Here is an 18,563-nt window from a genome sequence, read left to right on the forward strand (position 1 = left end):
GATTATTCTAGCAAATAGCAGCGGGGGACATTCAGAATCACAGCATTGCAACCTACCATTTCGGTGTCTGACACAGGGCCAAAACTGGTGACAAAGATGTCTGTTTTCACCTCTGTTATTCTCTCTACAACAAAGAAATGTAAACAAGTAAGACTGCTCCATCAGCTGGCAATTTGCATCGAGGAACACCTAATCTTATAGTGATAGCAATGCAAAGAAGGGTTTTGCCCTTCAGTGGCATCCTGACTCTTCCACTTAATGCTATGCGGCTTCTGGGCAATTACCATATTGTTTCTGTGTTGAGGACAGCACTTAGCACTTTGTTGATGCTAAAGATACATTGCAGAAGTAAGTACAGTGGTACCTCGGGTTAAGAACTTAATTTGTTCTGGAGGTCTGTTCTTAACCTGAAGCACCACTTTAGCTAATGGGGCCTCCTGCTGCTGCTGCACCACTGGTGTGCGATTTCTGTTCTCATCCTGAAGCAAAGTTCTTAACCCGAGGTACTATTTCTGGGTTAGCGGAGTCTGTAACCTGAAGCGTCTGTAACCTGAAGCGTGTGTAACCCGAGGTACTACTGTAGCAGCAGTAGATCACCTTCGCCTACAAGCGAGGAATTCAGCAATTCAGCAGACCTAAGTACATGTAACTAGGCACACGATGTGGCACTCCTGAATGTGTGGGCTGCTTCAATAGATGTGCAAAGAGGGGTGCGGACACAGAGGTGCCCTTCCATTGAAAGAATGGGTCACTGTACACGCCATGTTTCTGCATGCCTGCATTAGCAGCCCAGTCCCCACAACCATCAGAAGAGTGAATGAAATGAGTGGTGTTTAGCTCTGGTACAAAGAGGACATTAATTATGTCTGCCCAGCTTTAAAAACAGCTGGACTGGTAAAATTAAATGATAACATTTAACAATGTCAAATTTCACAAGTGGCTGCATTTGTTAGTATTCACATGGTTGTACTAAAAACGGATGCTCTGATCTTTTTCAACACTGCTTAAAGCTCATTTGGGGTTTTTTTCTCTCTCCCCTTAAGGATTCTATTCTATTCTTGCTTGCTTCGTGGAATGATAATGTCATAACAAAGCCTAGGTCATTAAGGCAAACGTGAGTTTTGCCAACTATTCAGCTTAGCAATTTAGATATGGTATATTGATTTTACATGACAAATCTTTTCAGATATCAGAAAATCCTAGAAATCTTGGTGATGTTTTCTTGGTAATGTGATATACATCACAACCTGGGGCTATAGTAACACTATCAGATATTTAGGTTATTGATTTACAAGATAGAGCATTCTGAGATTTGAGAGGCAACTGATTAGCAATTAACCAAAAACAGATACAGTGGTACCTCGGGTTACAGACGCTTCAGGTTACAGATGCTTCAGGTTACAGACTCCGCTAACCCAGAAATAGTACCTCAGAATAAGAACTTTGCTTCAGGATGAGAACAGATATTGCGTGGTGGCAGCGGGAGGCCCCATTAGCTAAAGTGATGCTTCAGGTTAAGAACAGTTTCGGGTTAAGAACGGACCTCCAGAACAAATTAAGTTCTTAACCCGAGGTACCACTGTATAGGGAATATTCTATATGACTTCTATCCAGATATTGAAAGGAAGAACCTGTGATGACCCTGGGGTCAAACTCCACTTTTTCAGTGGATGAGGATCCTCTTCAAATGAAAAGGTATCTCTCACCGACGGCAGAGCTAGATATTGGGATAGATCAGTGCTTCCTATTTAAGGTTTATTCTGATTATGGTTGCTGCTAAAGAAGCATATGAGCTTTTATGGAGTCTCCAGCCTGAGCCTATATATGGAGCTGTCCAGAGTATCTGAGTACTCAAACTATTGATGGGGTTGTGGGTGGTTGTGAGGGGCACGGCCTTGACAGTGGTGGCACCTTGACAGCTGAACTCACTTCCTGTTCCTGTTCCAATAATGCCTAATGGCCTTTAGAAAGTGACGGAAAGCATTCATTTACTGGGTCATTTTGCAACCCTTGTCAAGTCATTCTATTACTTGGTCTCCACTACATTGTGGCTGGTGTTGTTTAATTGTTCAGTTTTTATATTTTGTTGTTGCATTGCTTTAAATCTATATTGAAGCATCTCTGAAAATGTGGGATTTAAATAATAAACAGTATAGCAAGTGGCATTCATACAGTCTTGCAGCATAGCCACTATAACTTAAAATCAGTGTTCTCCTCCCACCCTCCCCAACTTCCTTGTCTGGTTGCAAGGCCGACGTATACACTGAGGAGGTGATCTGATTTCTCTGGGTCTGCCCTGAGAAGGATGAAACAGATTACAAACTCTGCGGGCCAGGGATGCTTTTTCTAACTTGAAAATGGGGAAATCTTTAACATACAACCAGTGAGAAAACAAAAGCACCAGGGGATTTTTGTGGCACTCTTCTGCTGCTTTCAGCACACCTTCTGGAAATCTCTTAACCATCTCCCACTGCTCCCTAAACACATCCTTGGTCATCTCTTACTGGGACATGGCAGCATGCTGTTTTAAGCATTTGTCCCTACAATGGCATGCTTATAGGAACATCTGTTGTACCTCCCAGGCCTGGACGAAGCCTGTTATCATATCCATCCAGCAAGCCATCCAGAATCCTAGTGAAGATGGTGATGTTATCATTGGTATCATATTTTCCTGAGGCTGTTGGCATCTGTGAGAAGCTGCAAAAAGGGGGGGAGGGATGGAGAAGACACATCAATAAAAACTGGGAGAGACAGCTAAAGAGTTAAAGGTTGTGTCATCGATCTCATAAGCATCTGAGAATGGATAGCTTAAACAAGGACTGCAGGAAAATCCAATGGCTTGGTTGCTCTTGGACTTTGCTTGTCATGCACACAGGTGCCCCATAACATGCATAACACATGTGCATGCTGCATGGCAAAAAGCGTGATTCACCCTATTGTCAGGGCTTCTAGGTACAATTTGTTTCCTCTTTTCCAGGAGTAAATCAGAATCTACTGGCAGGTCTGGTGGTGCCTGGTGTCCATTGGAACTGATAGGGTGGAAGGCAGGGAGGCCAACAGTAGGTGGAGCCAGAGCCAATTACAGACAGAGCCATGCCCTGATTGGTTGTAAGTTCTCTGCTGGATAGATCAAGAAGTACCGTATTTTTTGCTCTATAAGACTCACTTTTCCCCTCCTAAAAAGTAAGGGGAAATGTGTGTGCGTCTTATGGAGCGAATGCAGGCTGTGCAGCTATCCCAGAAGCCAGAATAGCAAGAGGGATCGCTGCTTTCACTGCGCGGCGATCCCTCTTGCTGTTCTGGCTTCTGGGATTCAGAATATTTTTTTTCTTGTTTCCCTCCTCCAAAAACTAGGTGCGTCTTGTGGTCTGGTGCATCTTATAGAGCGAAAAATACAGTAATTTGCAGCAGACTCCCAATTGTTTAACAACAGTGACAACAAAGCGTCTTCCCCTCCCCCCTTTTCTAAATTAAGCTGGTGATATCAGAGGTGGAAGTATAGGGGAAAACTGGAGAGGGGTTTTGTGTGAAAGGGCTGTGCATTCAGTTTTGGTATTGTAAACAAATTCAGTTTGCTCAGAAGCAACCTGCTCCTTAATTCTAAAAGTGTGTTGCACCACTCAGCCATTCTTTTCCACCTGGTTAGTAGATCTTGGGGTTCTAGCAAAAAAACAACTAAACACCACGAACCTGAGATTTGTTCACCCTTCTTCATCCATTCCCTTTTTGTCACCTTTCTTTGTTTCTCTAATAGTTCCATAAAGGCAGTGCTTTTTTTCTTAAAATATGTTTAGGGGTACTCTTGTTTTGACTCAGGAAAATCACCATTTTATAGTTCAAATTGGGGAAAATAAATACAGCAAATGGACAAAAGTACAAAGATTCACAAAATGTTTAGGGGTATGTGTAACCCCTGTGTCCCTCCAGAAAAAAGCACTGCATAAATGCATATGGTGTGGGAAACTGGCTTGTGGACTGTACCATTTCTGACTGTTGGTGGGCTCACAGGATTGAATGTTCCATTCACACATAGAGAGAGAACATAGGAAGCTGTGTCAGACCATTAACCTATCTAGCTCAATACTCTGCACTGACTGGTAGTGACTTCCAGGATATAAGGGAAGGAGTCTTTTCCAGCCCTTTCTGGGGATCCTAGGGATTGAACCTGGGACCTTCAGCATTCAGAGGCTGGGTTATCAAATTGTTCCTCAACCTGATGAGGCTCATTTGACAAAAATAAGAAATGGAGCCTTTGGGGTCATCAGCCCAGTCCTGTGGGATTGTTATGCCAAAGCAATTCAGCAGGTTCCTTCTGATTAGACCAGGCATGGCCAAACTTGGCCCTCCAGGTGTTTTGGGACTACAATTCCCATCATCACTGACCACTGGTCCTGTTAGCTAGGGATGATGGGAGTTGTAGTCCCAAAACAGCTGGAAGGCCAAGTTTGGACCATTAAATGCCAGCTGAAAGTATTTCTATTCCTCCAGGCTTCTGTGGGCAATTAAGAATACATATTTCCATTAAGGCTGGTTTCTAATTTTATTATATATACAGTCATACCTCTGGCTGCAAATGTGATCGTGTGGGAGGCACGTTCGCAACCCCCAGCACTCGCAGCCTGAAGCACCGCATCTGCACATGTGCATGACGCAATTTGGCGCTTCTGCGCATGCACATTACATCATTTTGTGCTTCTGCACATGTGTGAGTTCCAAAACCCGGAAGTAACCCATTCCAGTACTTCTGGGTTCAGTGCAGTCCGAAACCCCAAAAAGCGCAACCCGCAGCATTTGTAACCCGAGGTATTTTATTGTATGGTTTTATGTGTGACTGTTGGAAACTGCTCTGAGATTTTTTTAATGAATAGTGGTATGTAATTTTTTTTTTATATAAATAAATAAAATAAACCGCTGGTCTTCAGCTGGTGGGTTGGAACCCACTAGTGGGACACGGCTTGATCTGAGGTGGATCTCAACAAGAGCACTACCACCATGCAAATGTATGGTAAAAGATTAAAAAATGGGTCCCCAAATGCTGGTTAGGATTAGAAGTACGGTATGTCCTGGGCCTGAAAATGTTGAGGACTACTGGAATAAGCCAACCCTTCTCCCTGATAAGAGGGTTTTCTATGTGCAGGGAATATTAGAGATACATTCAATCATATGAGTCCACACACATATTTTGAAATAGTACAGTCTACAGACAGGTTTATCTCCCACAAGTGATATTTGTAAGCACCAGGCCTCAAATTCTAAGCCAGAGGGCAGGAACAGTCTTTCTATAATCTCTGTAAGGTGATGACAAGTCTCTTTCTCACCCCTACTCAGAACAACTTTAAAAACCGTCATTTTTTTCTGCTTTAGCATTACATTTCCCACCAAATTCCTAGACATTCTGCTGCACCCATTGCCTTCCTTTTCTGCTACTGCTGGACAGACTCCAGTATCTGAGATGAGTAAATGGAAAACATTTGCAGATATTTGCAGATAAGTAGCCGATGGGTCAAAGGCCTTCTTCCCTAAGTTGATCATGGTCACCGTCAACGCGCCGCTTTAATTAAGTTGCAGCCAGAGGATCAAATTCTGCCATCTGCTACACAGAGTCTTTAGCAACATTTTAATCCTATGAAATTGTTATTGCGAGCAGTGATGGCCACAATGTTGTGTAATGCCGAGCAAAACCATAATGGAAGCTAGATCTTCAGGGATTCAGTCCCATGGCCATTCTCACTTAACATGGACAATAAATGCCACTAGGATCGAGAACAGAACAGGGACTGCCCATAGCTCCTGTAGGCATGGAACTGCCACCCTGTCATAATTAGTGTTCTTAACAGAGGACGAGATGGTTGGACAGTGTTCTCAAAGCTACAAACATGAGTCTGACCAAACTGCGGGAGCCAGTGGAAGACAGGAATGCCTGGCGTGCTCTGGTCCATGGGGTCATGAAGAGTTGGACATGACTAAACGACTAAACAACAACAACAAAATTACAAATGATTTGGAATAACAATCACACTCTAGTGTTACACATAATATAGTAAAGGTAAAGGGACCCCTGACCATTAGGTCCAGTCATTGCTGACTCTGGGGTTGTGGCGCGCATCTCGCTTTATTGGCCGTGGGAGCCGGCGTACAGCTTCCGGGTCATGTGGCCAGCATGACTAAGCCGCATCTGGCAAATCAGAGCAGCACACGGAAATGCCGTTTACCTTCCCGCCGGAGCGGTACCTATTTATCTACTTGCACTGGTGTGCTTTCAAACTGCTAGGTTGGCAGGAGCAGGGACCGAGCAACGGGAGCTCACCCTGTCGTGGGGATTCAAACCGCCGACCTTGTGATCGGCAAGTCCTAGGCTCTGTGGTTTAACCCACAGTGCCACCCGCGTCCCTACACATAATATAATACTGCAGCAATTCTTAGAGGAGCCTTAGAGGTGAGCAACCTTAGGCCCAGGGCCAAATACCACCCTCCAGGCCTGTCTGACCCTTGGGACTCTCCCAAGGCCACATGCCCCCTCCAGCCACACCTCCTACTCTCCCCCAGGCCACACTCCTCACACTTCACACCCTCCTGGAGTATTTTTGCCAGGCTGGAATGTGTCCTTGAACTCTGATCATTACTCTTGCTTGTCTATCTGGAGGAGAGAGAGGTTATGTGTGTTTTGAGAAACTGGCCTCTCGGCCCCTGCCAGAGCCTTGCACCTCCTTCCCTAAGCTGAACAGAACCTTCCCAGGCTTTGGGATGGAGTTGTGAGGGGAATCATCATCATCATCATCATCATCATCATCATCATCATCACCATCATTTATTATTTGTACCCCACCCATCTGGCTGGGTTTCCCCAGCCACTCTGGGCGGCTTCCAACAAAGATTAAAAATACATTAAAATGTCACACATTAAAAACTTCCCTGAACAGGGCTGCCTTCAGATGTCTTCTAAATGTCAGGTAGTTGTTTATCTCTTTGACATCTGGTGGGAGGGCGTTCCACAGGGCGGGCGCCACTACCAAGAAGGCCCTCTGCCTGGTTCCCTGTAGCCTTGCTTCTCGCAATGAGGGAACCACCAGAAGGCCATCAGAGCTGGACCTCAGCATCCGGGCAGAACAATGGGAGTGGAAATGCTCCTTCAGGTATACTGGGCCGAAGCCGTTTAGGGCTTTAAAGGTGAAAACCAACACTTTGAATTGTGCTCGGAAATGTACTGGGAGCCAATGTAGGTCTTTCAAGACTGGTGTTATGTGGTCTCAGCAGCCGCCCCCTGTCACCAGTGTAGCTGCCGCATTCTGGATTAAGAGATCCTGCAGCCCTCCTCCCACATTCCCAAAGCTAGGTAGAAGCGCAAGAAAGAAAGCTACCCGCTGGCACTGCAAGTAGACATCACAAATCCTGCTTGCACTCAGATTCTGCTTGCGGGTTTCACAAAGCCATATGCATGGCCACTGTGAGAATTGGATGCTGGACCAGATGGGTATTTGGTTTGATCCAGCAGAGCTTTTCTTATGTTCTCTCTGGCTCTGGCAATCTTACACCTGTGTATAAGCATTTTTCTCCATTTGATTGGGTTTCCTCTGCTCCGTTAAGGAACTTTATACATGCCTGGAAGTTAACATTCACCGTCTCATTGAATACCAAGAACGATGGATCATATGGTCATCTTAAATTCTAACTGTTGTCAAAAGCGTCTGCAAGATTTCTTTTGGCCATCATGGTAAAAGCTAGGGGTTTGCTTAGAAATTCAGAAACAGTGAATGCAGACCAGTGACAAAATCAGCTAATGTACTTACTGTTCCACTGGCCAGGCTGAAACATGGGGAAAGCTGAAACCCTTTGTGCAATTTCTCTTCTCTAAGGGCAGTAAAAGCATTTCCCCAATGGATTTTTTAAAAACTGAAATTGTGTTTGTCTTCAAGGAGACATTAAGACTAGCAAAAGCCTATGATTCTTGTCTAATCCAACACTCTCCTGCTCCCGGTATTTCCTGGAAGCAATTACATCCTATGTTATGTAATATAATATAGCACTACATTGAAAAACTATCTAAAAAGAAGGAATCCAATGAGCTTTTTAGAAAGGGAAGTCTGCATTGTTTGGTACCTGGATGGCTGACACTTCTTGGGAAGTGTGCCGGTGAATTCTCTTTCATTATACAAACTATTTGTGGTTTGAAAAGCTTTGGTGCAATTTTAATTCTGCCTAAAGCTGCTTATAAGGAAACAACTTTGAGAGAGAAACAGAATACAGAGAAGAACTGGAAGCCTAAAATGGTTTCTAGTGATTTCCAGTGCCCAACTGGACATCATATGCAAGCCTTGACAACAAGTAACCGCAGTCTGTCATTGTCTTCTCTCCCCCTCCCTGTCTCCCTCTCTCTCACACACCTGTTTGTGTAATCTCATAGTAATAGGGATGGTGATGCTGAAAAATTGTGAATGATTTAGCCTTCCATGTGAGTGATGTGAGCCTCCCTCCCACCCTGACATCAGATTTTATTTTGCTGGGCATTTCACCTGCCATTTTTGATGGTCTCAGTGAAGCTGAACTGATTGGACTATTAAATTGTTTTGGCAAGAGATGCAATTTGCTTGATTCAGCATATGTTTACCTGCATGAAATATGTGCTGTTTGCATTCTTTTTATTTATTTAAAATTCCAAGCTCAGAAGAAGAAAAGAGCTTGGCTCTGTCTAGAATCTGATTCCAATGTTCCATAACTATTATGGGTTTTCTCTGGGGGAAAGCATAGCTCCATTTGTGAGTGAGTCCCTGGAATGTGTTGATTGGTAGCCTGAAATCTCATCTCTTTGTTATGCTGGTTGGCAATAAAATGAAAGAGTACATTTTTTCTTATTGTGCCACTTGAAAAATCCACTCTGGGCCACTTTAACTGTCATCTAATTCTTTTACAGAAAGCCTTATTGTGTAAGACACAAGATGCAACTCACATGTAGAGCATTACATAAAATGGTGTCTTTTTCACAGATGCCTTCCTCCAAGTGGCTATGCTTCCCCAAGGATGACACCCCCTTTTGCACAGGGAGTGAAATGCATGCATGCATGTTATTGAAAAGCGACAACATGAATTTGGGAAACCACTTGCGATGGTGACTGTTGTAGTGAAGCCATCACAGGCTGTGTTTTGACATGTTATTAATCAGGAGGTTACTCTGGTGTCACAAGCAAGTGGCATGTTATGATCTGTGGTGTGTCAAAAGCTGGCAACTATCTTCAAAGGTCACACTATGGTAGCTTCACCACATTGGTCACCATCCCAATTGGGTGTCTATATCCACACTAAAACATCAACCAAGGTAGAGGCGAATCATTTTATCCAGAGTAGATTACTCATGGAATAGTGGTGGATGTTTGATCTTTAGCAAAATGGGCTTACAACTGTTCCCCAAAAAAGTATTAGGCACATATGGTAAAGCAGATTCCAAAACTGTCAAAGCAATCAGATGTCTCCATAATTTGGGAGCACTATGACAACACTGTATGCCAGAGCTCTCTCCCTGAGCAGGGAAGGCTCATCCAGAGTTGAGAACTCAAGGATCTGTTTAAGGACTTTCTAAGAACCTTCAGGATTCAGTGCTTAGCACTTCCTCAATACTTCACCATCCTTCATCCCACTGCCAATAGTTCCAAACAAGAAGAGTGAACCTACCATGTCTCCCAGTCTTGATGGCTATATAGTGCCTCTGTGATCAAAGGCACTATGAGTCTGAACATGGTGAGCAACAACTGCAGGAGAGGGCTATTGGGCTTGCATTCTGCTTTTGAGCACCCCATCTGACTGACCAATATGGGAGAGTATTCAGTCAAGCAAGAATTTGTGTTTGTCTGACTCAGGCTGGCAGCATATTGGTATGTTGGATTTGTGAAACTACAGAAAGGGATATGTATTATATCTGTATCCTCCAAGAAGCTCAGAGGGGCATTCTGCTGCACTATGACCCTAAAAGGTAGGTTGGGTTGAGCCCTCCAGGGCTGATTGGGTATTAAAACCTAGCTTCCCCACTTCCAAATCAAACACTCCAGGTACTGCACCAGACTAGTATGTGCCCTAGTTCCTTCTTTCCTTTAATACTTCTCTGTTCCACAACTTCAGAAGTACTGAAATAGAAAGCGATCACCAAAGTTATTGGCCGGCGTGATTTATGTGGCTTGATCAGAAACAAAATATTGGGAGTTATTAGCTACTGGGAGAGTGTAGAGCTTTTCATCTGAAATATTAAAAAACAACAACACACTGGTGAATGTTCTATGGGAAAGAATCTTACGTCAACGAGGTTTGCCCTTAATGAGCTCCTTCCATTTCTGTAATTAAAACCGATGGATTAGTTTTGACATCAAGTGAAATGTAGCTCCTGATACAAATTCTGCTTATCATTGATGGCTCTGGGGTGCATGGATCTCACCCGTGGGAATGGAGATCTCTGAGAGTGTCTCTTCACAACAGGGAGACTGAGTTTTTATGATTCAGTCCCTTTGTAAATTTATTTCCCAGGAAAAGAAGCAAATCTAATGAACAAGGAGGCAGAGAGAATACTTTACAATATCTTCATAAAGAAAGGGTACGGCATGAGGCAGAGAACCATTTTAAAGAAAGCTGAAAGTGCTTTCAGAGAGAACCATTAGCTGTCATGGTGTACAGACATCTCTTCCATTTGCCCCCGTTGCCTCAGGTCAAATAGTGTTTGCAGGTTTTTAAACAATACAAAACCCTTAATCAGGGGCCAAAGAGGAATGTGCAGTACACACCAAGCACAGCATCACTTTTCTAAAAACTCTGAAGAAAATGACTGTGGGAAGTCAGTGATGAGTAGTGGTGCAAGGAGACTCACGATAAAATCCTTCCCTGACCCATGAAGCCTGTCACTGCCTCTCAGCTTAAGCTACCTCACAGGGTTGTTGTAAATATAAAATGGCAGGGGAGAACTGTGTATATTTCCTCCAACCCCTTGAAGGAAGAACACAATGACATATAATATATATCCCTGTTAACATCAGCACCTGTTCTCTGTCTTCAGCTTGCAAAAGTGACAAAAAAAGTGCGAGTACAGTAAGGAGGGAGGGAGGGACACTTATATATGTGAAGTACTTTGAATGACTCACTCAGCTAGTGCCTTCTAGTTGGTTTGGATTACAGCTCCCATAACGCTTGAGCACTGGTCATACTGCCTGGGGCTCATGGGAGTTGTAGTCCAAAACAGCTGGAAGGCACCAGATTAGGGAAGGCTGTTCACCTCATCCACTGATGGAGGGAAATGGCAGAGTATTGTCTTATTGCAGCATATTGTCTTTGCTAAAGACTGGCAGATGCCTCTCCCATGTTGAAGACTTTGAGCTATCCATCACAATCAATCTCTTCAGAATGCCAGAATAATATTTGTTGCGTATCAGGGCAGAACACACACTTAAGAGCGTCCCCATCTATACAATGTCCAGCTCATGTCGGGGTGGAAAGTCCGTGATCTGAGTTGACATATTATAATACATTCACAAAACTGTCTTATATTTGAAGTGAGTGAGGGAATATGCAAAGTATCTTATCGGAGCATATCTGGAGCTCTCTGACTTTGGAAAACAGATATTAGGTTTCCTCAAACTTTTCTAGCAGAGATGAATGGTGGGGGGGAGTTCCCCCCTCTCCCCAATTCTCAAACAATGTAGGTGCAGTTGCCACCACAATTTCATGTGTGTATGGATATTCACCACTTAAAACATTTATTGAAATGTATCAGTATAGCTTAGGGACCCTGGTGAGGCTGTGGGTTAAACCACAGAGCCTAGGACTTGCTGATCAGAAGGTCGGCGGTTCGTATCCCCACGACGGGGTGAGCTACCGTTGCTTGGTCCCTGTTCCTGCCAACCTAGCAGTTCGAAAGCACACAGTGCAAGTAGATAAATAGGTATTGCTCCGGCGGGAAGGTAAACGGCGTTTCCGTGTGCTGCTCTGGTTCGCCAGAAGCAGCTTAGTCATGCTGGCCACATGACCCGGAAGCTGTACGCCGGCTCCCTCGGCCAATAAAGTGAGATGGGCACTGCAACCCCAGAGTCGGCCATGACTGGACCTAATGGTCAGGGATCCCTTTACCTTTACCTTTATCAGTATAGGTTCATGAGTTTGAGGGGAGAGCAGCTTTGGGTGTACAGAAAAGGGGAGGGGGAAATAACCACCACACCTACTTAAATTTGGATAGTTAGGTGTGGGTTTCAAGCATAGCCAGTGCATCACGCAGTAAATTTCTCTTCTTCAAAATTAAGAATTTTCAAGATATATATTTAGCAGCATTTTGAAGCTTCTGTCCTGATAACAAGATACATTGTGTATGTTTTGCTACAGTATTAAAACCAAAGCTGAAACTAATTTGGGAGGAACTTTCTCCATTGTTACAGCTTTGGATGGATGTTGCATTAAAAAAAAAAAAAAGCCTTTTGAAGCATCACTATGCTGCAAATTTTCAACAAACTTTGTTGTGGCTCTACTTCCTAAACATTTATTTACCCCCAGGATTCATATTGTACGGTACTTCTTGGCCAAAAAATGCTATCCAAGTGGCTGGCAAATACTTTAGCTGCATAGTAGCCTATGAATAAAAGAGGCCTCTCTGAATTCTACAGTGACTAGGAAGGCCATATATTGAATCTCTTATAGTACATTGGATTTTAGTTTACTGCTTTTACAAAATGCACCGTAAAACAAAAAGTAATTACAGAAGTGCCTGGTTGTGACAAACAACAACTCTAGGTGTCAAATGGCTTTGCTGAAAATGCTGCTTTAAATTATGGGACCCAGCCTTATGAAGATCTATAGGGCCTTTCTGAGGAATCCCCAAACATTTCACAAGCTAGTTACAAAACCGCAGCTAAACGAGGACAGAATTTCTGTGCTTTATTATGCACGTTTTCCACACATCCCTGCATTGCTGAGAGAATTGAGCATCAGGACAGTCTATAGCCAACATTGCAGTGAATTAGGAACTTTACCCCTGCAGTTGGTTACAGGGATTTGTTCGGTGAGTTTTACCAATTTTAAGAACTGCTTTACTGCAAGGATAAATGGCAGAATGCAGAAAGGCTGCCTATTCCTGCCGGGTTGGTCTTGTACTAAAACACCTGATTTTGTTACTGTTCATTGGGAAAGCTTTATCCTGAATCATACAAGAGGGCTAATTTTCCTGGTTCAGGCGTCTGCATCTGATTGTGTGTGGGGTTTTGTTTTTTTAATAGAATCAGAGAATGAAAGAAGATACAAGGCCAAATTTCATCCAGAAAATGTTGGCTTGCATTTAAGACTCATAATAGCTGAAAGGATGCAGATAGATAATTTAGTCCACTCTCCTGCTTTAAATAGGATGAGCTATTCTGAAGGAGGAGGCTCCAAGTGGGAGCTTTGCAGATGAGCCACCAAGAGCTTTGTAAATGGGACAGCCTCTCTGGGATCACCTGAGGATTCTGGGTAGTGGTGCTCTAGCTGTTAGCCAGAATCAGGAACCACAGGCAATTCAAGGCGGATAGTCTAGCACCCTTACTGAGCATGCTCCTGGTCTCAGGTGACCCCAGAAAGCCAATCATTTGCCACTGCGTGTTCTAAAGCTCCAGATCTGCTGCATTCCTTCTCTTTGGGAAACTTGCTGCTGAGGGCAGCACACCAATCCACCCCAGTTCCTTGCCAGATCTTAAGAACTTGAGTGCCTAATGATGCTCACTCTTCAAAAGCACATGGAGAGGTGCAAGCTCCCTGTCTTGAGAAAGCTGATTCTATTCCTGAAGTGCCTTTAAAGGGGATTTGGATCAGTGGAGCTTGGTCCATTGGGGCAAATGGGGCACTGCACTTCCAGCCTCTGTCTTCCCTCAGCTAGTCTCCACCTTCATGGCTTTGCCTGTCATTGACTTAGCTCTACCTGCTGTTGGTCTCTCTGCCTTCTGCCCTGCCAGTCCAAATGGGCACCAGTGACCACTGATTTGCACATGGCCATGATATAAGCAGAGCAGGGTGTGGGAGAGTATTTCACATTTCCCTTTTCTGCACTTTCCCTGCCTTGCAGCAGCAACCTTTTCTCATGTTCTCCAGTGCAGAGATGCACAGCAGCCTGCATTTCTCTTATATGGGAAAGACGTGGACCTTCTATTCTAAGTGGGCTGGAGAAACAAATAAGCAGAGATGTTAACTTTTTCTCATCCCTCTTATTCATCCTTTCCTCCTCCTCCTCCTCCTCCTCCTCCTCCTCCTCCTCCTCCTCCTCTTCTTCTTCTTCTTCTTCTTCTTCTTCTTCTTCTTCTTCTTCTTCTTCTTCGTCACCCTCCCCAAAGCTGCTATTTGGCTTAGTGAGATCCCATTTACTTCTCTTTTAAAATATATATATATATTTATCATGAACCTTCCTTTCATCAACATACTAGGTTTGGAAACAGGGCACCCATTAAAACCACCTCCTAAATCATAAAATAGCAGTTAACAGATACCAAAATGCAACATCCAACAAAGGAAGAATCATATATATATATATATATATATATATATATATATATAAACAGAGAGAGAGAAAACAGATTAAATACTCATCAATTTACAAAACTTCAAATACCTGGGCAAATAAATCTTAACTTGGCCCAGAAATGCTAACAGCATCAGTGCCTGTCATACTTGTAAGGGCACGTCCACAGACAGGGCACTACCAACTTTATTTCTTAATATCTAATTATATTAGTAGTCCAGCACTTTAACACTAAATGTGCCTGGTCCAAAGTCCCATGGCCAAGGTAAACAACTATTATTCCCTCTAGTTTCTGCTGTTCTTTTTTAAGAATTGGAAACTTCAGGCAAACCTCCCTTCCTCCCCCCCCCCCCAGCCCTCTTGGCTAAATAAGCCCCTAGCAATCATTTGCTCAGTACTCTGTTCAATATAATAATGAAGTTAAACAACACAAATACTGACAGACGCATGAACTGCAAAGCAGCAAAACCTGTGTCCTCACGTCTCTGGAACCTTATATAAAAGCAAAGACAGAGGGCCGATTTACAACTCATGTGACACACACAAATCAGTTTTAGGCTTGTTTTGTTTGGCCTGACTTCCTACCAAGAGTCCTGGGGATTGCACTGCTATGTTCTACCTCCCCAGCTGGAGGCAGTATGACTGACCACCAATTGCTGGGCATCACCATGCTCTTAGGTCCTGCTTGCAAGACTGTAATGGAGGTGCTAAGATGGAAGCCCCTGCTAGATATCCCTAACCTTCCACACAGAACTACAACTACATGAATGTCCTGGGCAGATAAGCTTAATTGGTCTAGCCTTAGGGTGTTCATGCACTAGACTTTACAGAGGACAGTCTCTTTTTAAAGAGCTGTCAGAGGACAAACCTCTATTTGAAGGCATCGTGTTTTTGAAAGCCCTGCCTGGGTCCAAGAACCATAAGCTGGGAGAAGAAGGACCTTGAAATTGCCCATCCACAATCAGCACCTGGACAGCACCCAGGTCACCTTGTCAGTCATCCTCACAATGGCAATGTACATTTCTCTTTAAACTATAGGAATCACATGCTTTTAAACTTTATGCACAAATTTCTGTCCTTTTTATTAATGTTGTATCAATACAAACAGCCCCAAGCAAGAGTGCTAGAGGTTGGCTTCACCCTCACTCATTTTCCCTTTCACTCTTGTCTGCTGTGATCTTGGGAGCTATTGGAGAGGGCTTCCTTGGACAGCTCCTATCTTCCTTTCACATTTCTGCTCCGACAACCCTTATTCTTCACCACCCTGCTTCTTAAACTACCAAGTAAGCAGAGATCAGTGTCCCAACTGCCCAGGCAACCAGAACAATATGTCACTTTCCTGTGAAGCCAGTGATCCATCGTAGCTCATCCCAATCCCTCCCAACTGGGATATACCCCACTATGAGTTTCTACTGTATTCTGGGCAATTGGCTTGTTTTGTCTACTTTGGTTTTCCATTTCTTTTGTGACGTCATCAAACAAAAATCTGAGGAGACAATCAAATACAAGGAAAACTTTTTGTTGTTCTTGTTCAAGACAAGGTCCTGAGGTCCAAGTATTCGCAACATCTGGCTTGGTTTGTTATCTAAAACATGAAACTTAACTAACCTATATTACATTGTTTTTGTAAAATAAGATTTCTACAAAGCTCTGAGGAAAGGACAAGGGTGCATTAAAAAAAAACAAAAAAAAACCTCCCCCACCCCACAAAAAAAAAATCTCAGTACATTTCTGGTTAAAATTGATGTTCCACTGAAATCCACCAGGGTTGCATTGTTAATTGCAAGAACACAAGAGTTTTCTCCTTTCCCTACAATAATCAAGTAAGAATGTAGCAACTCTGGATTTAACCTCAATGCTCGCCTGTATAGAACATTACTAAAGCATTCCCCCAAGGGGTTCACCAAAAGTGTTGATTTGATTTCCCCCCCTCCACCCACCCAATTTCTCAAATGAAACTTTCAGATTCATTCAGTAGTAATTGTTCAGCATTTATATTGCACTTTTGAGTGGTTTTTCTTTCTTTCTGATCTTTGCAACCATTTTATAGGGTGGGCCAGTATATTTCAATATTTCAAACAGAGAAGTGGGGGGTCAAAATAGACGTGCATCCAATATGTAGCAGGCAGCTGTGTACCTTGCTTTTCCTTAACTAATCATCGAGGGAGAGGAGTCTGATTCCAGTGATGAAGACAGCTTTCACTCTCCCACCAAGAACTCAACGGAGATCAGGTCTCTTCGCTGCCCAAGAAAACAACCCCCCCCCATTGCTTTGCACACCTAGTTTGGCCCTGAGTCTGGAAGAGTGGCTTGCCTAAGGCCACCCTAGTGAATTCATATTTCCAGAAGTACACAGGAAAGAGTTAAGCAAATATAGATAGAAAGCAAGCCATTGCCCTAACAGTATTCCCACTTCCTTCAGCTAACCAGGAGCTTGCAACCTATGGGCACGCTTCCTTTCTGTTGATTTACAGCGATGCTGACTTTTGTGATCCCAGAGTGCTGAAGTGCTGGAACACAAGCCTGGCTCTTCTTATGGAGGAGAGGGCAAGACCCCGGCTGCTCAGCTCATGAATCAGATCGGCTGCTTGGCTATATGAATCAAACAATCCTGAAGCTTGGGTTTCTCTCTTTTTTGCCCTGAACAGGGCCAGCCCTCAGCATTAGGCAGAGGAAAGTGTCCACTGCAGGCAGCAATTGCTGGGGGGGAGGAGGAGGGGGGCTGTAGCAGCAGTCCCCCCCCCCACCTACACAAATAATTAATCTTCATTCTCTCTCCCCCCCACCAAAAATAATAAAAGCATGAAGAGGATAAGGCTACACTAGTAATCCTCTATGGATAAAGACTACAAAATTATGGGGGAGGGGTGGAATTGTTCATAAACATAGGATATATTGCAACTTATGAAAAAATACTTATCCCTGCCCCCAGAGGAGGCAGACTTCTGTACCTGCGGGAAGGGCAGGCAGCAGAGTTGCACTAGCTATTTGCTGCATTTACTGATCTGAAATAAAACATTCCTTTAAAGCTAATTCTGCATATGTCCAGGAGCAGTGCTATTTTTCTAGGAAAAGAGGTGCTGGAGCTCACCATGAACCTTGTTCTCTTATAATGGCAATGGCACCCATCTGAGAGGTGCTGGAATTGAGTTTGGCTGGAAAAAGCCCTGTCCAGGAGTACTGTGGACCTTGACTTGGAAAAGTGCCATTTGCTGCTGCGGGGGGGGGGGGATGTCTGGGACTGCCCTTGATGGTTGTTTAACCTTCTTTCCCCAAGCATCTTACTCTTTCCATCAGCCACCAACCACAAAGGGAAGTGGAGAAGGTGCCTTCAGGCAGAGGTCAGGAAACCAGGGATCTATGGGACTTGCAGACAAGCCCCATAACCCATTGGGAAATGATGCACTGAGAGTGTCATTTGCCAGTGACGAGGGGACTTGCTCTCTGATTCACCATCTTTTGTAGGAAGGGAAGGGAACAGAGGAAGAAGGAGGGCCCAGGGCATTTGAGTCTCGCCCTGTGTGTAGGAGGACTAGACCAAAGTCCAGAAGGGGTGATCCATTCGAGTAGAAGGAAGGCTGACATTTCTGAGCTTCCGCCTCCCATATTGTCTACTTGCCACATCCCTGTTCCTAATGCAATCACTGTAGCAGTAAACTCAGGCCACGAAACATGCTCAGAAGAGTTAAAACAATGTGCTTAGGCATGATATAATGGGTCAATAGCCTGGGGAACTGAAGGTTGCTTTGCCCATTTCCAGAAGGGACAGAAAGCAGGTGTGTAAGTGACGCCCCCTTCAAGCCGATGCACGAAGAAGGGACTTGTGCATCTGCCTTGCTGCCTTTCGGTGTGATGCACAAGTTTTGAATACACATGGAGCATGTGCACTTCACTAATGCTTTAATTCCCCTTTCTGGAGGGTTCAAGCAGTAACAGGGAAAGCTAATGAGCAAGTTACTCATGCAATTATTTTGCTTGCTTTATCGTGTTTTCAGGCACACAGTGAACTGACTGGCTCACATCCCTGTCCCTTACAACTACATATACTGAAGAAGAAATAACG

General features: G+C 43.9%; 2 protein-coding genes across 3 annotated transcripts in view; one reads left to right on the forward strand and one right to left on the reverse strand.

The window, feature by feature from the left end:
* The window catches only part of GABRA5 (gamma-aminobutyric acid type A receptor subunit alpha5), a 74,157-nt gene that overhangs the window by 52,700 nt on the left and 2,894 nt on the right, over positions 1-18,563 (reverse strand). For both annotated transcript variants that reach the window (XM_081858988.1, XM_081858989.1), the window contains exons 3-4: positions 2,576-2,697; positions 57-124 (exon numbers count right to left, since the gene is read on the reverse strand). In XM_081858988.1, coding sequence (XP_081715114.1) covers positions 57-124; positions 2,576-2,697 — 190 coding nt within the window. The remainder of the gene's footprint in view (positions 1-56; positions 125-2,575; positions 2,698-18,563) is intronic.
* Positions 1-18,563, forward strand: part of GABRB3 (gamma-aminobutyric acid type A receptor subunit beta3) — a 191,466-nt gene that overhangs the window by 41,110 nt on the left and 131,793 nt on the right. The window lies entirely within an intron of this gene.

The sequence above is a fragment of the Podarcis erhardii genome (genome assembly GCF_964252035.2).
Source record: "Podarcis erhardii genome assembly, chromosome: 4".
NCBI classification, from domain to species: Eukaryota; Metazoa; Chordata; class Lepidosauria; order Squamata; family Lacertidae; genus Podarcis; species Podarcis erhardii.